This window comes from Ambystoma mexicanum, chromosome 7q (genome assembly GCF_040938575.1).
Source record: "Ambystoma mexicanum isolate Mex_15411 chromosome 7q, UKY_AmexF1_1, whole genome shotgun sequence".
In the NCBI taxonomy this organism is placed as follows: Eukaryota; Metazoa; Chordata; class Amphibia; order Caudata; family Ambystomatidae; genus Ambystoma; species Ambystoma mexicanum.
In genome coordinates, this window is record NC_090941.1 from 552,653,999 (window position 1) to 552,678,592 (window position 24,594).

General features: G+C 50.5%; 1 protein-coding gene across 3 annotated transcripts in view; it reads right to left on the minus strand.

Annotated features, from left to right (window-relative positions):
* Positions 1 to 24,594, minus strand: part of DGKH (diacylglycerol kinase eta) — a 1,951,678-nt gene that overhangs the window by 467,832 nt on the left and 1,459,252 nt on the right. For all 3 annotated transcript variants that reach the window (XM_069640477.1, XM_069640476.1, XM_069640478.1), the window contains one exon: positions 23,792 to 23,909. In XM_069640477.1, coding sequence (XP_069496578.1) covers positions 23,792 to 23,909 — 118 coding nt within the window. The remainder of the gene's footprint in view (positions 1 to 23,791; positions 23,910 to 24,594) is intronic.

Sequence of the window (24,594 nt, forward strand, 5' to 3'; positions counted from 1 at the left end):
GCAACAGATTGATGCACTGACAAGGCTTCGGGCTGTCGCGAAAACTATACGCCACCAAGACATGATGGCTAGAGTGCCTTACGAAAAAAATCCCCCTCACCTGCCCAGAGCTATCAAAAGATTTCGGAACGATGAACCCTCCAGCTTCTTGTGTTCTGAATCGGGTACCCATCAGCAACACAAAAAACACAGAACTTTTTCTTGCAGCAAAGATCACAGAGACAGTCAGATCTTGCACGCACCTCTGCTCATCTTACATGCACATTCAATTGAGAAGAAGCTACATAGTGGAGCAATCACAAGTCCAAATGTACTCGCAACATTATAATTAAGGCTTCCTCGATTTCCGTTTTTACTGATTTTTACATTTAAATACAGACAGAAATCACTATTTTTCCTTTCAGTATTTATTAGCAAAAAATTGATCAAAACGGTGATCAAAACGGAAATGCAGGCTACTGAGGACATCAGAACACGGGAATGGCTCAGAAAAACACTTCACTACTCCCAGACGATATATAATTGCCAACTGCTGCTGTAGTCTTGACTACCAAACAGCCTAATTGCTTCAGAAAAAACAGAATTCCTCTATACACACCAGCTTTATTGCAAACCTTTTACACATATTTCGTGTTTAAAAAGGGGGTTGATGAAGAGATCACCAGGGGGGCGTGGGCAAGATGGATGCCTAAGTAGAAGGCTCCGTTCCTTGCCCTGGCGAACGAAGGAGCTACAGCAGAGTTGAGCCCCGTAGAGCAACTGTAATCGCTCCCGGGACGCCTGAGGGCATGCAGCGCCCGACGTGCAGGATTTTGTGAGTCCAAAACCATTCCCTGGAGGTGACAGGCTGTGAGGGAGCAGCCACGAGGTCGGGAAGCAGAGCAGCCCCCAGAGTGTCACACTGGGTAGATGGAGGTACGGGAGGCCCCAGGAACCTGCCTACGATGCCCAGTTGGGGAGCGGCACCCCCCATGTGAGCGGACTGAGGCCACCATCGATACCGGCACGGCCCAGCAGATCCCCACCTCTGCAGCTGCCACAGTGGGAGGAGGAGCAGGCGTGTTGGCGGTCTCCGGTGATCCGCCTCCGTGAGCCCCCCACCCCCGTGATAGTAAGACACGGAGACAGTGATGTTGTCGGTGTGGGCTCCCCGGTGATCTGCCGTCGCCAGGAACCGCCCCATTTATTTAACAGCGCACGCGACGGAGTGAACGTCACTCCGTCGCGTGCGTACCCTTAAAGGGGCAACGCCACACTCCTCCTTTTCCATAACAACAAATTGGAAACAGGAGTACCTAACTAGCACACATCTATCACACATATAACTCTGTAAGTTTCAACAAAACCCCCATTTATTGACAGCCACCCCGGATCCCCCGTGGGTACCTGTCCTGGCCTGACCATTAATCCCCGGTCAGCCTCCCCAGCTCAGTCCGTAACATAGTCATTGAGACGGGCAGGTTTCCCACGCCCTGATCTCAGGGCGTACCTCCTGCCACCGTCCCTGGCTGGTGTCCCTGGACCGGGTCCGCCTCGAGCCGGAGACTTCACTGCGGAATTTTCTCCCCCACCTTCATCCAGAGCCTTCACCTTCTCGGTTGTCCGGGCTGTCCACTCTGGGGTCGCCGATCTTCCTGAAGAATGACGCATTCCTGGTTACCGATGAAGTTCCATCCGAGGCTGTCACCATCGACCCCTTGACGGCCACCACATCTAAGGGAGCGGGTTCATACGTGAGAGACAGTTTTCCATGGGGGTGACGATTTCTCACCAGCACCTCATCTCCCAGCGTGATGTGTGGGGGTCTGAGGCCCCTCCTGATGTTCTCCATCTGTGTCCTGACCTGTCTGTCCTCTTCCACCTGCTCATTGTCGATGACGGCAGGGTCTCTGTCCCCCACCTCCGGTATGACATCTCTCGGGCACCGCTGGAAGAGTGCTTCTGCCGGAGCCACCCCCGTTGACGAGTGAGGGGTGGTTCGGTAACCTCACAGGAAGACGTACAAAGCCCTCTGTAAACACTCCCCTTTTCCATGGGCAATTCTGAACACCTTGTTGAGAGTGCGCATCATGCGCTCGGCCTCCCCGTTGGCGCGGGGCCACAGTGGGGTGACCCGCCGGTGTTGAATGCCATACTCCTTCATGAGCTCGGCAAAACTCTCACCCTGGAATGGGGCTCCGTTGTCAGAGCACAGCACAGAGGGGAGGCCATGAGTGGCAAAGATCTTCTCCAGCACCACCACCACGTTCTCAAACGCCACTGAGTCTATGAACTCAACTTCTGGGTACCTCGACCACTCGTCGACCACCACCAGAAAATGCGTACCTCTGGACGTGGATCCAGAGTCAGCGTGCACCACTTCCCATGGTCGAGTCCCTCGGGGCATTGCTTCAATGGATGGTTCCTTCTGGGCCGGGGCCGCCGCCTGGCACCACACGCAAGAGGCCACAAACGCCTCCACCTTTCGCTCCAGCTCAGGGAACCACACCTTCTGACGGAGGCGAGCTTTGGTCTTGGGGGTCCCTTGATGACCCTGGTGCGCCAGTGCGATGACCTGTGCCACTTTGGTCTGGGGCACCACGATTCGTTCCCCTCTCAGCAGTAGCCCCGACTCCGAGAATGTTAGTTCCTCTCTCACTCTCCACAATTGCTCGAGGGCGATCCGGGCCTCACATGTCCTTCGTTCCACAGCCTCCAGCACTGTCTTCCAGGCTCCTTTCTGCATGGCCTCCTTCAGGATGGCGAAGCATTCGTCGCCTCTCGACGCAGCCTCGAGTTCCTCCACCTGCATGGAGTTGGGTGTCGCAGTCTCCACGACCAGGCAGACGTGCTCGTCGGCTTCCTCCGCCGATGCCGACTCCTGCGAGTCGTTTCTGGGGTGTCGAGATAGGTAGTCCGCCGCATTGTTGGCACCAGGACGATGGATCAACGACACTCCATACTCCAGCAGGGCGAGCATCCAGCGCTCAATTCTCACTGGCGGGCGAGATGACGAGCCCGTCATGATCGGCAACAGCGGCTTGTGGTCCGTGACCACGGTCACGGGACGCCCCAGAATATAGAGGCGGAAGTGCCGACAGCCCCACAGCACCGCCAGGGCTTCCCTCTCGATTTGGGAGTATCGTTGCTCAGTGTCGGAAAGGGCCTTACTGGCGTAGGCTATTGGTCGGACCTCCTGGTCTTTCCCTACTTGCGTAAGCACCGCCCCAAGCCCATATGGGCTGGCGTCCACCACGATTTCCGTCTGTAGGCTCGGGTCGAAAAACACCATGGTGTCATGCGCCGCTAAAGCCCCTCGGATATCGTGAAATGCCGCCTGTTCCAGAGGGCCCCACTGCCAGGTGGTGTCCTTCTTGGTGAGCGACCTCAGTGGCTCAGAGCGGGATGCGAGATTCCTGATGAAACGGCCGCAGTACGTGACCATCCCCAAGAAGCTCCTCACCTCCGCAACATTCTCAGGCGGGCGCGCCTCCTTAATGTCCCTCACTTTGCGGGGATCCGGGGACACCCCATCCGCCTTAAATACGAACCCAAAGAATTCGATCGTCGTCTTCAGGAATTTGCACTTGTCCTAGTGCAGGGTGAGGCCCAGCAAGCGTAGCCGTTCAAAGGTCTTGGACAGGCGTGACAGATGCTCCGTCTCCGATTTGGCGTACACCAAGATATCATCGCTAATATTAAGGGCGCCATCAAGATCCGGCAGTGCACCCCTTATGATGTTTTGAAAGACCTCCGCTGCGGAGGACACCCCAAAGCTCAGTCTCTTGTATCGATAGAGACCCCGATGTGTGGTAAAGGTAGTAATATAGCGGGATTCTGGGTGCAAGACCACCTGATGATAACCCGATCTCAGGTCGAGCTTGGAGAAGAACCTCGCACCTTGCAGTTCCGCAATAATGTCATCGATGGTGGGGGTGAGGTGTCGCTCCCTCTTTATGGCCTTATTGGGGAGCCGCATGTCCACACAGATTCTCACGGCATCTGGCTGCTTGGGTTTGCGTGCGATGACGATGGGGGACACCCAGGGGGTGGGGCCTTCAACCTTTTCAATTATGTCCAGCCCCACGAGGTTGTCAAGTTCGCGATCTACCAGATCCCTGAGATGGAAAGGAACCCGTCGGTGCTTCAGCGCCACTGGTTGTATAGATTCGTCGATATGGAGCCGGACCGGCTCACCCACCAGCTGTCCAATGCCCTCAAACAGGGATCCATGTTTGGCCAGGAGGACCTGAGTAGGCGAACGTGACGATACCCAGTGCCTCCGCCGCGGCACAGCAGAGCAGGGTGTTGTCGCTCACCGGTGTGACATAGAACCTAGCCCGTATGTGTGAGTCACCATACTGCACATCAGCCACGAACACACCGTCTAGAGGCAAAGGCCGGTCCCCGCCGAAGGCGAATATGCGTGCCTTCGGCGCAGCCAGCGCGGGCGGGGCCTGCATGGTCTTATAATGCTGGCGGGCCATTACATTTACGGATGCGCCAGTGTCCACTAGCATCGGCACAGAGTCTCCATTAACCAGCACGTTGCACCTGGGCTGTCTTTTGGAGCGGGACTTGAGCACGCTCACACTGGACACGAAAAACACGTTCTCCTCGTCCTCTTCCTCCTCCACCTCATCCTGAGGGGCCCCTTTGTCACCCTGGTCCACCTGGGCAACGTTGGAGGTCCTCTGGGGCCGGAAGAAGCCGGCTCGAACTGGTCCCCTCGGCACAATCTTGGGGGTGGCAGACCTGCACATTCTGGCGAAATGGTCAGGGCCTCCGCATCTGCCATACTTGACTCCCGTTGCAGGGCATTCCGCGGGGTGCGGGAGATCGTACCCACACTTCGGGCACGAGGCATTCGACCCCTGCGCGTGCTGGCTCTGAGTGTTCATGGGGCGCCTTAACCCGCGGCCTCTTCCGACCGCGCAGACCTCTTCCATCTTGGCTCGGCGAGCACCCGCTTCCATCCTGGTTGCCCGCAGTTCCGAGACCTCGTGGCACCTACCCAGTTCTAGGATGCGAGGGAGGGTGATGCCCGGCTCTCGCAGTATCTGGCGTCTCAGTTTCCCAGAGCTGCACCCCTGAATGAGTTGGTTCCGAATCATAACCTCAGGGTCGTTCCAGGCACAACGTGCTGCCAATCGCCGCAGCCGCCCAAAGAACACATCCAGAGTCTCATCATCTTTTTGTCGAGCCGTTCCCATAAGAAAACGTTCATAGTCCGCATTGGCCATCGGCAGAAAATGATTGTGGAGTGCCTCCTTCGCCGCCGCAAACGATCCGTCCACCGGCTGCAGGGACATAAATACCTCATGCACCGCAGGACCAGCAGAGTATAGGAGAGTGGCCAGCTTGCCGTCGTCCGTTGTCTCCATTGTGGCCCTGAAATACATCTCCAGCCTATCCATCCACATCTTCCACCTCTGTCCCAGGCCTGATGGAGCACCCGAGATATCAAACTCAGGCATTGGCTGTAGGGACCCCGGTGGTTTCGGCGGAGGAGCAGGCGGAGGTACAGGAGCCACAGCAGCAGCAGCAGCAGCAGCCTGATCCATGGTGGAAAGCGCACAGGCACCCCAAAGGATTGAGAAGAAAGGGGCCACAACTCGCCACCAGCCGTGATCTTCGTGGAGGTGTCACTCCAGCCGGCATGCAGACAATGAGGTGTCCAAAAGTTGAGTAGAGGAAGAGACCCCTAGTGCAACAGCAGGCTTTCCATGGAGTCTCCGTTCCTCTGCTCGGTAATAACAGTGAAAATGTCAAAATTTCCTTTTGAAACTGACATGTGCTGTATTCAGCGATCATCCGCCGCTGAAATTTCCAAAAATTGTGGCCGGATGGCTCACCGACGCTTCGTTATGAAGCCGTGAGTCTCCGAGGCCTATTGATCAAAATGGCCGCCGGCCGCGTGCGTCGCTTCCTTCTCTGCGGTCGGAGTTCGTCGGAGCGTTCACATGCGATCATCTGCGCTCCCGACGAAACTCCCCGCCTGTCCCAGGAAGCGATCCGGGCCTCGTCGCCACTGTTGGCGGTCTCCGGTGATCCGCCTCCGTGAGCCCCCCACCCCCGTGATAGTAAGACACGGAGACAGTGATGTTGTCGGTGTGGGCTCCCCGGTGATCTGCCGTCGCCAGGAACCGCCCCGTTTATTTAACAGCGCACGCGACGGAGTGAACGTCACTCCGTCGCGTGCGTACCCTTAAAGGGGCAACGCCACAAGGCGGGGAAAGTAAGGAGCAGGAGATATCGACCCGGTGGATAAACCCACACGGTGCCGGTGAGCAGAGGCACCTCCCAACTGACGCTGGAGGCGAGGGCCCCCCACTGCCCACGGACCGCTAAGAACGTAACTGCCGAAGGAGGGGAGTAGAGATGAGAAAACCCTCAGCATACATGCCAACATTCCAACCACTTGGGAGGGAGATTTCATCCGAGAAATCGGGAGACGTAAACTTTCGCACAGAAAAGAATTGGGGGTAGAATGATTTTAGAACATGAAAAATAGCAACATTTTTCACCCAAAAATCGGCAGTCTCCCACCTAAATCGGGAGGGTTGGCCTCCTCCCTTGTGCTGGCAGAAAGAAGCACCAGAGGCGCGGGGAGGAGCAGGCGGTGAGTGGCGCCCGCCCTTATCCCCACACGCAGATACTGCTAATGGCTAGGAGAGAGGTGATACCCCCTGGAGTGGGTACAGGGAGAAGTCCCCCCCCTCAATACCGGCAAGTACAGATAAGGCCACAGCCCCAGGAGGCCACCCAAGAAGAGAACACGACAAGCAGCATAGGGGGGAAAGGCCGGTTATCCAGCCAGTACTGTCGGGCCAGGTTGGGAGCAGGAACCCCCATAAGCAGAGACATTCTGAACGCAGATCTTGAGTGAGGAACCAAAGGCCAGGCTCATTAGCAAAGACAGTCTGGAGGCAGGGGTGGAGTGAGGAACCAAAGGCCAGGAGCACCCTCTCATCGCCGTAGACAAAGGAGGACAGAGTGTAAAGGAACCCTCGTGGCATGAGACTCCATTGATGCCTATGTCGGGAGCACAAGTGAAGGTCCCTCACGAGGAAGGGACCTAGATAAGCAACAGTACCCCAACCCCAAAGACTGGAGGGGGCACTCGTGAAGTAAGGCCCTGGAGAAAGAGGCTGGTAGCTGAACCCACTAAACTTGGGATCAGAGAGCCCAGTGGCCCTACGGGGGCCCACACGTGAAGATCAGGCGGGTGCTGGGGGAAGGTGGTTAACCTGCGCCACACACCCCACCTGGATGAGCTGGAAAGGAGTACTTCAACAGTATCAATTCGCTGATGGAGGGGAAACGGCAACCGGAAAAGGGGATAACAGCCTCCACCCGTGCACTACAGAAATCAAGTCTATTAAAAGCGACATCCAGGTGATCCTGGAGAAGATACGGGGCACGAGGACCGACGTTGGTGCAAAAGTAGCGGCCCTCTCTGTAAGAGTAAACACTCTGGAAGACAAGGTGGAAGTCCTGGAGGGGAACCAAACTTCATCCGTGGTCCTGGAAGCGCAGCTGGGGTTGCCCCTCCAAGCAATTGAGAAGCGAGAGGAAGAACTTTGGCTAAAGGTGGAGGACATCGAGAACAGGGAGAGGCGGATTAACCTGCGCTTCTTCGGCTTATGGGCAAAAGAGGCCGAGACCCCGGCTGGGCTGGAACAGAAAATACAGGAGATCATAGGGATGGCCCTGGGGTCCAAGGAAGGAGAGACACTGCCTCTGGACAGGTTTCATAGAGCAGGCTGAGGGGGCAAGGGGCCCCACTCAGTCCTAGCCAAGCGGCATTACTCTAGAGACAAGGCAGATGTTCTGGAGAAGGCTAGACAAATGGGGGACATTGAATATGACGGCTCCAAAGTGGCCATTTTCCAGGACCTGGCAGCCCAAACACTCCTCCGGCGCAAGGAATGTGATCTCCTGACCAGATTGCTCAGAGAAAAAGGGACAAGATACAGATGGGGATATCCATTTGTGCTTAGCTACGAATGGGAGGGCGAGAGACGCCAAGTGGTGACAGAGGAGGTATTGAGCGGGCCCTGGAGGAACTCGCGGGACAAGGTCCTGCTGGGGGCAGAACTGAAGAGGAAGGACCCAGTCAAGCCTACAGCGCAACAAGACTGGGACGCCCGCAGCAGGGTGAAGCAAGATCCAGGGCACCAGGAAGTTCCAGAAACTTGGCACCCCACCCCTGAGCGGGGACACTACCTGAGGAGATCACTGTGGTCTTGGTGAGGTATTCAACCATACCACGGGAATGCCACGTTGGTTCACTATGATGGGGTGTTTTTGGGGGTCGGGGGTTCACCCTCTGAAGGTGGCCTGAAAGAGGGCTACGCAGGAATAAGACACGCCCGGTTAAAGGTGCGGGTGAGGTGCAGAAGGATATGATAGGTTATTTATAACGCACTTAATACCCAGAGGTTTCTAAGCGCGGACCCGGGGATTGAACCCGTGTTGCTCCGTGTCGTCTTGCTTCCAAGACTAGCACGTTGCCCTTGAGCTATCCTCCCGAAGTTAGTTGTTGAATTTGTGTTGGTAATAGGGGAAAGTGCAAGGGGACGATGAAGGGGGGAGAAGGAAGCGGGATGGGAGGTGGGGAAGCTTAGCATGTTGCAAGCAAAGAGGCGGTTGCGCCTAGCAGCAGTATGAAACGGGACATTTGGGTAGCCAGGGCAGGGATGCATGCCCGGGCGGTTTGGTTTACAACATTGCAATGCAAGTAGTGTTGAACCGCAGTCAGAGAGGGAGAGGTGGGTGAGGGAGAGGGGGCTAAGGGAAGGAATACTACACACAGTCAATTTTTCCAATGGCAGGGGGTATGGGCTCCCGCCACGCTGGAGGGGTTTTAGCGGGCATAGGGGCCAAGGGTGATGGTTGATCTGAAGATAGCCACGCTAAATGTCAAGGGTCTGAACTCCCAGAACAAAAGATCGCTGATGACTATATGTTCCATAAACAGCGGTTAACAGCAATCTTTCTTCGGGAAATCCACTATAAACGGGTAACAGAATTCCAAATCAAGGGGAGGTACATTGCCACTATGTATTGTTCCTCTCAAAGACCGCAAGAAAGAAGGGGTAGGTATACTACTAGCGAAAACATTTAGACTGACAGGGACACAGATCAAAAGAGGGTTCAGGGGAAGGTTTTTGGGGATAAAGGGTTATCACGAGGGGTAAAATACACTCAACATGGGACACGTGAAGTTCCTGCGTAGGATATACAAGATGGTGGAGGGATGGGCAGAGGGCGTTACTTTCCTGGGAGGGGATTTTAACCTGGTGGGAGACCCGAGGACGGACTGCTGGTCATTTAAAGGGGACAGGCAGATGGTAGAGACTAAAGAAGGACAAGTTACTTACCAACTGTAACCTTCTTTCGACTGGATGTTCCTCCCACGTATTCCTCATCTTGTGATAATTCGTTATCTCCAGCTTCGCTGCTTCGGAAAAAAAAATTCTCGGCAGAGGGCGCTGTGCTCGAGGTCGTGGCGTCGATTGTCCCTCGACAGACTCCGTACTCTGTCGACGTCACCAATGGTATAAATAGCTCGAGCCGCGCCCGTTACTTCAGTTCTGTTTTTTCGATGAAACATATAGGAGGAACACCCAGGCGTGCCCCATGAACGATACATTCTTTGTGAGAGGAAAGTGTAAGAAAACGTAAACTGTACTGTACTGTGGGGTAGGATGGGAGGGTCGATGAGGAATACGTGGGAGGAACATCCAGTCGAAAGAACGTTACAGTTGGTAAGTAACTTGTTCTTGGAATGGATTGTGTCCTCCCACGTATTCCTCATCTTGTGATAGGCTCCCATAGCAGTAACAATTTTGGAGGCGGGAGTACTAATTTCAGTTTTCGTGGACAGAATGCAGAACTGCCTTGGCAAATAAACCCTCATTAGAGGAGGCAGTATCCAAACAATGTTTAACAATAGTATGCATTGTTTTCCAGGTTGCAGCTGCACAAATATCTGCTGCCGGGACTCCCCTCTTTAGAGCCGTAGAAGTAGCCATTCCCCTTGTAGAATGGGCACGAAGCCCATCTGGTGGTTCTTTTCCCGCTAATCTGTAGCATTCAACTATGGCTAATATGATCCAGCGGGAAATGGTCTGTTTTGTTACAGCTGAGCCTAATTAATGACCAGTATAACCCACGCATAGTTGGTCATCTTGTCTCAATTTAGCCATCCTTGAAATGTAAAAACTAAGAGCCCTCTTGGGATCTAGTCTGTGTAATCTCTCCTCTTCCTTGCCCAGATAAGGAGGAGGATAAAAAGTTGGTAGTACTATTTTTTGTGACAAATGGAATTCCGAGACTACTTTTGGTAAGAACGAAGGTTTAACTTTAAGGACCCTTATAAAAAATAGTATATGGTGGTTTGCATGAGAGAGCCTGAAGTTCACTAACCCTGCGGGCTGATGATAGGGCCACAAGAAGGACAGTTAAAAGCCTCAATGGACATGAATGCAGAGGCTCAAAAGGTATGCAAGTCAAGAATTTTAGTACTAAATTTAAATCCCAAGTTGGTACATGAAAATGTACTGGAGGGTATACATTAGTAAGCCCTTTTAAGAATTGAATGATTAACAGTATTTTGAAATATGAAACCTCTTCCGAGGAGCGCTTGAAAATGGACAGCGCAGCAAGGTATCCTTTGATTGTTCCTATCTGGAGCCCCAGATTAGCTAGATGTAATAGAAAAGAAAGTACCATTGGGGTGCCACACTGAAAAGGGTCCACATCCTTGTCTCTGCACCAGTTACTAAACCTATTCCAGCGACATCGGTACAAAGATTTTGTTGCTGGTCTTCGGCCGAAAGCAAGATTTCCATTACGTCATCCGGAAGATCCCAATCCTTGTATCTCAACCTCTCAGAAACCATGCGTGAAGGTTGAGTGTCTTGACCTCTGGATGGAGAACCCGACCTTCCTCTTGCGAGAGAAGATCCTCTCTTTGCGGAAGATGTATTGGAGGGCAGATGGACATGTCAATCCTGGGCAATTAGGATCATGGTTTTCCTGAACTTTCTCAACCTCCTGATTACTTGAGGAATCACAGGGACTGGGGGAAATGTGTACAGCAGTGGAAACTTCCACTCCACTACGAATGCGTCTCCCAGAGCTCGTCTTTGAGGAAATTCCCTTGAGCAGTACTGATCGCACTTCCGGTTGATCGCGGTGGCGAACAGATCCACTTGAGGGGTTCCCCAAAAGGCGAAGATCTCCAGAAGCACTTCCTGAGCTATCTCCCACTCGTGAGAGACCGTGCTCTGCCTGCTCAGAGCGTCTGCCGCCGTGTTCTCCTCTCCAGCTAGGTGAATTGCGGATAGAGAGATTCCTCTTTTGTTGAGGTAGTACATGGCCACCGTGTTGTCCGTCATTATCAGGACATTCTTTCCCTGTACAGAGGGCAGAAAGGCCTTCAGAGCTAGTATGATTGCCCTCATCTCCAAAAGGTTGATGTGTAGTTTGGTCTGCGATGGAGACCAACGACCGCCGATTGTCAGATCGTTGGTGTGTGCTCCCCACCCCGTGAGTGAGGCGTCTTCACTGTTATCTCCGGCCATGGTTGCCAAAAAGACTCTCCCTTGAGATGTTGTCATTGCAAGCCCACCATAGAAGATCCTGAGCAACTGCGCTCGGGACTTGCAGAAGATCCGACATATTCCCTGAGAACTGGGACCACTGAGTTCTGAGTGCCCATTGAAGGGATCTCATTCTCAACCTGGCCTCTGGTACTAGGAAAATGCAGGATGCCATGAGGCCAAGCAACCAGAGAAAATCGAAGGCCGGTAGACGTTGGGCATTCTGGAATTTTGTTACCATCTGCTGGATGTGGAGAGCTCTCACCTCGGGAGGCGAGGCTTTTCCCGAGGAAGTGTCCAAGACTGCTTCGATAAACTGGAGCTTCTGGGATGGTATCATGTGGGACTTCTTGAAATTGAGGGAGAAGCCCAATTTGTGGAGGAAGTGGCAGGTGATCGAAAGATGTTCCTGAGCTTGTTCTGGAGAACTTGCTCTAATCAACCAATCGTCCAGGTAGGGGTAGATGTGAATGCCCCCTCTCCTGAGACTTGGTGCCACAACCGCCAACAGTTTGGTGAAAACCCTCGGGGCGGAGGTCAACCCGAATGGCGGAACTCGAAATTGATAATGAGAATTGCCAATCGCGAACCTGAGGTACTTTCTGTGCTTTGGATGAATTGGCATGTGAAAGTAAGCATCCTGAAGGTCCAATGATACCAACCAATCTTTGAGTTGGAGAGCCTGAAGCATCTATGGAAGAGTCACCATCTTGAACTTGTCCTTCCTGAGGAACTTGTTCAAGTTTCTCAAGTCCAAGATGGGTCTCAGTCCTCCGTCATTTTTTGGGATGAGAAAATATGGGGAGTATCAACCCCCTGTTCCTCTCCGCTACAGTTACAAGTTCTATGGCATCTTTCTCTAGCAGGGTTAAAATTTCCTGCAACAGGAGCGGATCCGGAATTTTGGCGGAGTTGGCTCCGGGTGGATGATTCTGAGGCCTTTTTTGGAAGGGGAGGCAGTAACCTTGGGCTACTGTTTCCAGTGCCCAAGCATCTGAGGTAATGCCCCGCCATTCCTTCAGATGCTGAGAGATCCTGCCTCCCACTGGTGTTTTGTGCAACAAGGTCTCAGAGGGATTTGGAGGCGGCTGCACGAGTGGCTGAGGGTACAGATGCCGCTCCTGCAGCTGATTTTGCACCTCTTCCTCGTGTTCCACGAGGGAAGTTTCTTTTGCCCCTTTGAGAAGCCTGTCCTCTTCCTATCGAAAAGAACAACCCCTCCAGGAAGATGAGCCGGAATAGGTTTTTAGAGGCTGGCGCAAAGAGGCGCTAAGTGATTTAGCTGCCGCTTTCGAGGTCTGAAGTTTTTTTTGGGTTTCATCAGCTTTTCTGCCAAAGAGCCTCGAGCCATCAAAGGGCATGTTGAGGAGCCTAGCTTGCACGTCTGGTGCAAACCCGAATTCCTCAACCACGCAAATCTGCGTAGAACAACGCTTGCCGCCATGGATCTGCTGTTACTATCAGCAGTATCCAGTCCAGACTGGAGACATTCCCCCATTGCCGCCTTCCCGTCTTTAACTATATTCAGGAAGCCTTCCTCACCTTCCGGAATATGATCAGCCTACGGCGAAATACAGTCCCACAGGGTATGGGTGAACCTGGCTAGGGTACAGGTGACATTTGCCCACTTAAGTGCCATACTGCCTGACGTGAAAACTCCAAGTGCCCAGGCATCAACTTTTTTATCCTCTCTATCTGGAGGGATAGTTGGATAAGCAGTTTGTTTTGAAGTGGATGCTGCCTGAATGACTAAACTCTCAGGAGACGGATGTTTATTCAAATATTCAGGATCCGTTCCAGCTGGTCTATATTTTTTTGGAAAAGTGCTATCTGCAGCAGCAATACTCTCTGGTTTCTCCCAGTTTTTCTCCACAGTCCTTTGAAGGGCCTTGTGGAAAGGGAGAACAGGATCTTTCTGAGGTCCCTTGACGATTAAATCCATCATGTCATCTTGTTAAAAAATGGGTGAAGTATTACCCCAACCCATATACTCAATTACCCTGGTCATAAGACCCCTGTACCCAGCATCTGCATGCTCTGCAGGATCAGGTCTGGCGAACTCTAATTCTGGGGATGTGTCAATTCCACTGGCAGAATGTAGAGTATCACTCAGGTCTCTCATTCTAGATTCCTGATCAATAAGTTCCTCTGGAACTTGTCTTGTACCATAGGAAACTCCAAGAGGAGTAACTTTGTCCTCTTCTGAAGCAGATTCTTCATAAATTGCTGACATAGACTTGAAAAAGTCTGATCTGGGCAATGGAGTGAATCTCCTTTCTTCCTCTACTATCCGCGTCGAAGGAATTGATAAATCCTTCGAAATTGTCGAAGGGGTATTCGAAGACATCGAAGATGACTTCGATACTGGCGTCGAGGATGTTTTTGGTTTTGGAGTCGAAATTATCGACGCCGAGGGCGTTGACGAAGTCGTCAAAGTCTTCGACGGCTTGTGTTTTTTGCATGGCACTGGAGAAGTGCTCGACTCTCGAAGAGTCTTCGACGGATTTACGTCGACTCGAGTTCTTTTAGATTCCTCGACGCTACCGGTCTTTGCCATGGTAGTCTTGAACTTCCCTTTATCGTGCAACGGAGCGACTTTAGGGGTATGGCTTTTTCGAGGGTCTTTCGAGGGGGTTGGGGCCACGTTCTCGAAAACCTCCATCATCTTTTTGCGGAATTCTTCCCACTTACTGGGAGAATCCGATTTAGTCGGACATCAAATTTCTTCGGTCGACTCTGAAGAAGATGATGATGAGGGAGATCTATGTCTCCTCTTCATTTTTTTAGATGATGACGAAGAGTGTCTCGATCTACTCATAGATCAAGATCTCTTTGAGTGCCTATGGCGATCCAATTCCTTCGAATCAGTCGCTTTCTTAGGTCTTTTTGACATAGCCTTCTTAGAGGCTTCCCTCCCCACCGACAGTTTACCTCTCCTCTCACGAAGAGCTTTCTCGGTCATGGACTGACAGGACCCGCAGTCGTCGGTTTGGTGACTGGAACCGAGACACCAGAGACAAATCCAGTGGGGATCGGTGATCGACATTTTAGATCCACAATCTAGACACTTCTTGAACCCTGTCTTGGGTGTCGAAGGAGTTCAAGATGACGACATTTTCTTCACAGAAAATAGAAGCGCGCCGTTCTCGATAGCGAAAGCGATCGGAAAAACGGAACTGAAGCAACTGGCGCGGCTCGAGCTATTTATACCATTGGTGATGTCGACAGAGTACGGAGTCCGTCGAGGGACAATCGACGCCACGACCTCGAGAACAGCGCCCTCTGCCGAGAATTTTTTTTTACGAAGCAGCGAAGCTAGAGATAACGAATTATCACAAGATGAGGAATATGTGGGAGGACACAATCCATTCGAAAATGTCAATTTTAGTCATCGGCTGCAAGATTACCACTGGACCGACATATGGAAGAAACACCATGCCGGCCCGGGAGGATACACATTATTTTCCCTGCTGCATCAAACCTACACCAGGATAGAAATGCTACTAGCACCCTGGGAGCAGGAAGCATTAAGACAGGGTCCTAGGGTGGAAGCGATAACTTGGTCGGACCACGACTTACTGGTGGGTGTCTGGAGGGCAGAGAGCCTGCTGAGGAGGGAAATACTGTGGAGGTGTAATGATACCTTGGTAAGGGACGAGTTGTTTAGGGACTTCCTCGCGAAGGAGATAGGTGCTTACTTTGCTACGAATGACAGCGGGAGGTGGGCATGGCCACAGTCTGGGAGGCTGCAAAGGCAACATTCAGGGGACTACTAATTTCCAAAGGGACCCGGATAAAAAGGGAAAGGGGCCTAAGGGAAAGGGGCCTAGTGGAAACCAGGCTGCGAAGCTAACTGAAAGTACTCAAAGCACAGATGACCCAAGCAGACGCAGACAGGGGAAACCTTTAGAGGGACAAGAGAGATAAAAGGCAAGACCTGCACTCAATTTCCATAGGGGAGGTGGTGAAGCAGATGAGGTACACGAGACAGAAATACTATGAGCGGGTTGATGCAGCAAGAGCCTTCCTGGCAAACAGGGTAAAGGGCGATTGCAAGGGTAGGACGATTGTAAAGATGCGGAAAACAAATGGGGTGATGGCAGAGAAGGGGGAGGAGATCACGGCCCACTTTGCAGAGTACTATAAGGGGTTATACTCCGATCGGGAGGCGGTAAGTAATGAGGATATCCGCAGCTGCCTAGAGGGAGCTCAGCTACCCATGTTGGCAGCAAAGGCACGGGAGGCCCTAAACAAAGAAGTGATGAGGGAGGAGGTATTGCTGGCTATCTGCAAGTTGAAGGCTGGGAAAGCCCCGGGTTTACTGCAGATTCTTACAAGCAGTACCAAGACCTGCTGGCAGCGCCATTAGCCAGACAATTCTAATCTAGAACGGGGGAAGAGTCAATACCGCCAACGTTCCTCAGAGCATTGATCACGCTGATCCCAAAATGAGGCAAGGACCCATCCTGCTGTGCTTCCTATTAGCCCATTTCAATATTAAATGTGGATGCTAAGATCTTCACAAGGGTGCTGGCATCCCGCATAGAAGCTCACCTCCCGGGAATGGTACATGGGGATCAAGCAGGCTTCGTATTGCACAGGCAAGGGGCTGACACTATGAGGAAGACAGTCTACACCCTAAATTCACCAGATGTGGCGAGGGAGGGTGCCTTGTTTCTAGCCCTGGATGCAGAGAAGGCGTTCGACAGGGTGCACTGGGCCTTCATGGGGGAGGTTGTCTCAGCGATATGCCTGGGTGGGAGATAGAGTCAGTGGGTCGCAGCTCTCGACTCGAAACCGACAGTCAGGGTGGTGGCCAATGGAAATATCTCACAATCGTTCCAATTATACCGCAGAACACGACAGGGGTGCCCACTTTTGCCACTGCTCTAAGAGTTGGTGATGGAGCCATGGGCCTGAGAGGTACGCAGCAATAAGGGATTCAAGGGAGTGGTGATAGGGGGACGGTCATACAAGATGAGTTTTTTTGCGGACAATGCCTTCTTATACTTGGAACCCCAGCCAATCTCGGTACCCCTCGTTATGGACAGACAAACAATATGGTAAGCTAACGGGATTCAAGGTCAACCTAGAAAAATCTGTGGCTCTGCTAGCGGGGGGACTGTCTGAAACAAAGATAGAATATGTGAAGGGTCTCCCATCTGGGAGTGCATGTTCATAAACAATTCAGCGACCTATACGCGGGGAACTACCTAGCACTGTGGACAACGGTGGATAAGGACCTGGAGCGATGGGGCAGATTGGGCCCATCATGGATGGCGCGTCTGAACTGCATAAAAATTGTGATATTGCCTAAATACCTGTTGATGTTTCAGATGCTCCCAGTAGTGGTCCCAGAGGCCTTCTTTGACAAGGTAAAGATGCGTCGGTTAAAATTCCTATGGGCAGGGGCCAAACACAGAATAGCATATAGGACACTTATCCTGCCCAAGGAGGAAGGAGGGGTGGGATTTCCGGATCTCCCCACGTACCACAAGGCCGCCCAACTGGGGGTTCTGGTGGATCATCAGGACCCAGTCTCAGAGAAGCAATGGGTGCTCCTGGATAATGCAGTTCTAACACCAGTCCCTCTGGGAGAATGTATCTGGGTCCCCCGGCATCGCATTCTGAGGAGGTTGCTGATGCACCGATCCTGGAAGTGTTATGGGCTTGTGGGGGGGGGGGGGGAGAACAGGTGGCTGACCTCTGAGTTGTATTTGGGCACCACTAATACGGGACGGAATAGGAACCTCTGGCATTCCAAACGTGGTATGAGGCGGGGCGGAGTAGGGCAGGCCAGATGTGGGAAGAAGGGGAATACATCAAAATAGCGTGTCTAACAGACTACTTACAAATAGGCATCCTATCCATATTCCGCTACCTACAACTTAAGGGAGTCCTATCGGTGGCTAGATGTGGGGGGGGGAGGGGAGTCAACCTACAGAGAGGATTAACAGATTTTGAGACGCTCCAGCTCACGAGGGCCGGTTCTAAGGGACTCATATCCTGGTTGTATAAAGGGATATTGTTAGCAGAACTGAAGGACCCACTCCGGGCCAGGGAAAAATGGGGACAGGACCTTGGTAGAGAAATCGATGATGCTCTGTGGGCGTTGATGTGTATAAAAGTGACAAAATCGACAACTTCTCTGCAATATAGGCACCAGGCGGTAAAGATCTTACATAGGTGGCACTACCCCCGCAGCTGTGCTTGCAAGGATGTGTATGGGATACGACCTGAGCTGTTGGAAATGTGGAGGACCCGAAGGGGACTATAGTCATATGTGGTGGGGCTGTGGAAGGGTGCAAACATATTAGAGGGAGGTCCTGTCGTGAATCAAGGGGAACTCTCCCCATGGCGGCTTCTCTTTGGGGGTAACGATGGAGGAAGAAGAAGGGGAGGATGGGCACATGGTAAGGGTGATGTTGGTGGCACCTAGATGCTGTATTGCACAGATGAGGAAAAGCACAAGGATGCCAAGTGAGAGGGATTGGGTAGCAAAAGTGTGAGCCGTACACGATATGAAATATCTTACACAATCGATCGATGAATCCCGTACCAACATCGAATGCCAGTGGGTGCCCTTTTTTGGGAAATACAGACATTAAATAGTGGGGGATAGTAGACTAGCCATGAAGGGTGACCTATCAGGTCAGATAATAAGGGACCACAAGGTTCCGGTCCCCAGGCACTGAGAAGGAAGAAGAGGGCACCACCCGGGGGGGGATCCAGGATGGGAGGTGTGTAATATGATATTTCCACACTGGGAGAACGATTATCAGGGTGTAGGGGAGCCCAACGGAAACAAGTCAAATTGACTGCAAGTGGGAGGGGGAGTAGAAAGGGGGATATAAGGGGAAATACTCAAGGAAATGAAGGAATGGACTTTCAAGGAGGTTTGATCCGCATACGTGAATCCTGACCCATGGTCCAAATTAAGACTATATATCTGTGAGGTGCCATTCAAAGGGGGGGGGGTGGTTATGGAGATGCATTACTCGAATGAAGCTTGTATTGTTATATCCAAATGCCAATAAAGTTTAATTTTCAAACAAAAAAAACAGAAATGCATGTCTCTTGGTTGGGGGGTCGGGGTTTAAGTTGCCAATCATCCATTGCAGGTCAATGGCTGTGCAAAGTAGCATAACAAAGAGGTTGAAAAAGGAACTTCATTGTTTTTTTAAATTGCTTAAATGGCTGCAGATATGCAGCCCCTGACTTGTGCAAGAACACAGCTCCCGATTACAGGCATCCAAGTTGTAATGTGGGATTTTTCCAGTAAAGAAATGTGGAAAAATACTAGTTAAAACTTGTTTTTTAGCATAGCAAAAAATAAATATGGAAAGACAGAAAAAATGAATGAAAAAAAATATGGATAAATACGGACGGAAATGGTGCAAAAATAAATTCCATAAAACCAGGAGCCTTAATTATAACCACCAATGGTTAACCACAGCCCCTTGTGGCCCGCTCAGCTGCAGGCCACATGATGCAGAATCAGGAAGCCCTTCGAGGAAGGAGGTAAGCCCCAAATTCACCAGAATTTCCTTTCTGTTTTTAATCCAAGATGAGAGGTGTTACTATCCCCACTCCTCTTTCAGCCCTTGAAATATTTTGTGTTGTTTTCTTTGTCCCTGGCCCATGCTCCGAGTCCTTCCACTCTCTCAAAACCCCTCCCACTGTCACTTGAGACCCATGCATCTGATTGGCTCATATGTGGTTAAGGTGATCCCTCATCCTCCTACAAACGACAGGCCCCAGGATAGCCTTGCTCAGGCAGCCGGTGAAGGGCAAAGGGTGACATCCGTTTGCTTTTTCACATTGATACTGCTAACTTGCCACTGCCTCCACCCTGGGATCAGCTGACCAAGCCATGGTCACTTAAGGGACGACTATTTCAATGTATTCTGCCAACCTGCCTTACATTAAGTATTACCCATTTTATTTACCTCTCGGGTTGACCTAGAACAATTGTTTGCCTGCCTTTTATTTAATTTTGATTTAACTGTCGCCCTAAATTAACTGCTGTCCGTTAATTGACATGGATTGTTTCCTCACTAACTATTTGCCACACTGAAATGGTCATCTAACTGCTGACCTAGTTTAATAGTTGCCTCACTGCTTTCATTGCACCCTTGTTAATTCTGCTCTTTACCTGCTCTAGATTCACCGTTTCTCTGTCGTCCACTGTATTCTCTCCCTGCCCTAGATTTAATTGCCACCTCATTGTATTTTTCTCCCTAGTTGCACTAAATTAATTATTATCAAGTGTATTAATGGCTATTGAACTGTATGTGTTGCCCAATTTTATTACCTCCCAGTGTGTCCTATATTAAACTGCTGCCTATTGTCACCCACAGTACTTTGCTCTGGAAACGTCCAAAAAGACTGAGTTTATAATCCTAATGGGAGATTTCGACAAATTTCAGCCGCTTGAAAAATTCGGACGGCTGAAATGTTTGACCAAATCCCCCATTCAGTGGACAGGGCTGCAGCGGTTCCCCCACACCCTTATTCACTATACTGTAAGCAGGGGATTGTGGGGGAGTCCCCCACAGCTGATCCCATAAAATTATAAAAAAAAATTAAAACACATTTTCAAAAAAAGGAATGGACCCTGCAACACCGGTTTCCGATCATAGAAGTGACGGGGAACAGGCGTTGCAGGGACACAGCGAGTCGGCAGCACACAGCGAAGTAGGGGTTTGGGGGTGGGGGCAAATGCGGAAATGTTGAGGGGAGAAAAGACCAAACGTTATTTTTGGAAAAAGAGCCTTCTCCCTCGAACATTTCCGCCAGGGGCTTCTAACCCCAATCCCTTTGCTTTCTTGTTGTAAAATATATTAATGTGTTGCCTACTGGCATATGTTCCTTGGTGACCCACTGTCATTTTGTCCCCTACTGTGTTTTGCTCCATGGCATTTAATTGTACCATGTGCTCTAGTTTGATTTTGCTCATAGATTGGACACCCTAATTTGCCCTCAAGCCTCCCACCACCGAAACGGATCTCCTCTGCACACACTATATGCAGACCAAAGATGTTACTCACATACCACAACTAGAAATCCACCCCTACAGACATCAAACAACAAAACTCTACACCTTGTCACAGAGGCCAGGTGGGTGATACAAAAACTGGACAATGAAGATGTGGCTTCAGTCTTTTATTGGATAAAGCAGAGCATAAAGGCAAAAAACAAAACTGGGGTCTAAAGAAAATATAATACAATTCTTGGCCAATCTGAAAAGTCCAGTCCTTCACCTTAGAGTTTTTGAAGTGCTCTGGGGTCACAGCAACCTAGATGTGGGCTTCCCGGGTCAGGTACCCTCGCCTACCTATTAGAAAGTTGTCCTCCAGATCCAAGGCATTTCAACTTTCGGAGCTCCTCCAAAAGGGTACTCTGGCTTGCAGGTGGTATTGGAAGATTGGGGAGGCTGAGCCAGGAGTTCTCCAACCCTACTCTGGGTTCCCAGATCCCAACCTCTGATTCAGATACATTTAAGATCCAACTGGTGTCTAGAGTCCTCTGCACTCTGACCTTCCGTTCTGGCCTGAGTCTCCTGCCACCTCTTCTGTCTGCCTTTGGCTGTCATATCCTCCTTGGCTCCTTCCTATTTACACTGGGTAGTTCACCTCCTTAGGTTCCGATCTCCACCTGCAACACACGCACATCTCCTCCAGTTCTTTCTGGCCTAGGTGTTCCTTTCTCTTCCTCCTGGGTATCCCAGCCCTACTCCATTTTCCACAACCTCATATTACTCCCTTTGTCTAGTCGTTGCTTTACCTTCCTTCAGGGTCTCCTAAACGCTACCTATCTCTATTACTTCTAGTTCTCTCCCTACTGCTTCAGATATAACAACCTCTGCCAACTTCTCACCACCATCTCCTGATGCCACCTCCTCCCACAGTAGCTCCTTCCTCCAGATGTAACACTTTTTTTAAAATGTATATGTTTGGTTTATTACAAAACATTCATATTTTATATCCATTTTAAAATTCATCCTTTACAATATGAACTTTTCGTACCACCAAATTTCATCAGATATAAAAGCCTGGATAAAAACAACTTGAAGAAGAGATAGCACATGCATCTACATCTTAGATCTATTTACAATTTTAAAACTTCCTCCGAGAAATTAATTACAGCAAAGATCATTGAGGGGCTCTCCCCAATTACAAACATGCTCCACCAATCTTCCGCTGTTAAGGTTTTAAAACCCTTACCAATATCACTCATATATTTCATTCTTAAAACCTTTAAACGATTACACTCTGCCCCAAGGGGATCAGACGATTAAATCAAGTCACTCCCATTGCAAAACCTACAGTGTGGGTCAGAATCCTCAAACTGTCTCTGTATATAACATTCTCTAAATCCTTGCTACCACCTCTTTTCCAGTCTCATCTCTCCATCCCTGTCCAGAATGTTAACTCCTAAGCCATCTTCTAACCCCCGCCTCCTACTGCCACCTACCTTTCCGCTACATGTCTCTTGCTCCTCTCCTCCAGCTGCCTCCTCTTCTCCACAGTTCTTACCTTGCCTTGCCTTTTTAACTCTGCTCACAACTGACCACAAGCTACTACAACAACCCACAAGTCCCCCCATCTGGGATGCCATACTTTTGTAGCAATACTACCCGTCCACCTTGGAGGGACAAGGGTTAAGGGTCTACAGCAGTGGGCCTAGTATGTTTGAAGACTGGGAGTGGTCAGGTTTCTTCCCCCCCTTATGAGTCGAAATGAGGCTGATGTGGCCAGCCTAAAGTTATATCTACTATGGTGGCAGTTTGGGTATTTCTCGGTTTACCTGGTTAAGCATGGTGAAGGTTTAAAGAGGCTGTCCTAGGTGTAAGTAAGTCTCTGAGAGACCTGGGTTTCCCATCACACTAATTCTGAAACTTCCTGGAGGTTTTGCATACCATCCAGGCGCTTTAGGTCCCACCGGCCTTGTGGGTGGGACATTGTTTGCCTAAGTAGGATGGAAACCTGCCTGAGCTCGGGGGTATTAAGTTTGTGTTGATGAGAGGTAGCGGTGGTGGGAGGGAATGCTTGGCTCCGCGCCAGGCCCTGTCGGAGCTTGAGAACTACAAAGAGGTTTGTGGGCCCAGATTGGGGCTGTTTTGGGGTACTGCACATTGGCTTCTGAGGAGCTGGCACAGGGGAGGGCTTCCCTAGTGACTGACAAGCTTAGGGGAGAGGTTTTAGAGGCTCCAATATGACTGTTCTCTGCCAAGCTGACTTGACAGTAGGAGTGCGCCTCAGGGGTCCTTCCAATGCAGTCCCTGGGCCCCACCAGGCCACCAAGGTCACTCGCCTCCCTGTATGCAGAGCCAGGCAGGGCACTTCATCACAACCTTTACAACCAACATACCCATCACCGCCCTGCCCAATGTATCCAAGTATCACGGGCTCATGCGGCTCCCACATCACAGTCCTCTATGTAATCGTCACATAGAAACGGACATGAAGGCAGAGCTCACAGTACTTCCGATACGCACACACCAACAGTACAGCAAACCTATCTTGCATTTTCCATCTCTTTCCAGTAACCCAACATAGCTACCATCCTTCCAAAACGACCATAGTGCATGGGGGCCACGCAAATGGCAGATGGGTGCAGAATAATTCCAATTAACATAAAAGTGGTCTGAATGTTAACCAACTGCCTAGAGATAATACACTGCCACACTGAAGATTCTGCAACCAATGTAATACAAAATAATGGCACTTCCCAAACACAGGTTAAAGGGGAACACAGATGCTCATGGGATAAGTATTGTGGAAAGGATGCCCTCAATGGTACCTCATTCTAAAAGCTCTAATTTGTTATGAAAACACTACCATGCACTTGGGGAGATTAAAAGTATGTTTAAGTGAACATGCATAGGAAATAAGTATAGCTGGCATAACAATATGACAGTATTCACTAAGCTCAAACACTTTACTCAGAGAAACATTCGAGACACTTGTTGCCTATTTCAGGCAAACAGCAGAAACCCATGAGGCATTGTGAGAGCCTTCTGTATGTATCAACTGATAACCATTCTCAAAAGCACAAAATTGACCAGTTTAACACTGACATTTACAATACATTCATATAAATAAATGACACTGTTTGAAAACGGTAACAAGACAGACACTGTTAGAAAGGGGCGTTGGTAAAAACACATGTAAAAAAAAAAAGGAAAGCCTTCTTACAGTGAATCTGGATCAGGATCAATAAATGGAGTAGCACCAAACGCATCAATGTTTGCCAGCAACATTTTACTGATGATAGAGCTTCCGGCAATTGATGCAGCAAGTCCAGCCCTAAGACCTGATAGAAATGGGAGAGTCCAGACATAAACAAATAGTTACACACCAAGAAAGAACATTTGACAAAAGATCTGCATAATGACTATACATTAAAAAGAATTTCACACAATGTGACAAAATCTAAAAAAATGACCTTTGTGGTTTCAGATACTTTATGTCCCTAGCTCTCCCACCCTCAACTTATTGGGACCCTAATCCTTCAGCAGAGCAAGATGGAAATATGCTCCAAAGATGCTGCACAAAGCAACTGAAGAATTTGGAATTTAGAACCCTTAAATGCAAACCCTGCATGTTACAATATGCAAATAATCACCTGTTACACGGGCTGGAACGGGTTGTAATGGGCCAGGGACCCAGTTAAAGGGCTGAGCGTAGCAAGGGCATTTAACAAGGTTCCTCAGTGACATTACTACCCATTCCAGCCCGTGGAGCGGGTGATTATTGCTATTAACACCCGGGTTACCAATCCGGTAACCCAGGGTGCTGATAGCAGTGTCTTTTGAATGAACGGCACACCTCATGGTGTCTCGTTCATTCGTAGAAAAGACTGTCTCAAGATGGCCGCCATAGAGCTGGATTGCAGAGCTCAAAGCAGAGCCCCCTCTTCCATTTCAGATGGAGGCTAGAAGAAGGAAGACGGAGCGGCAGCAGCCATCAGGTAAGTGGGGGTGGGAGGGACGGGGACA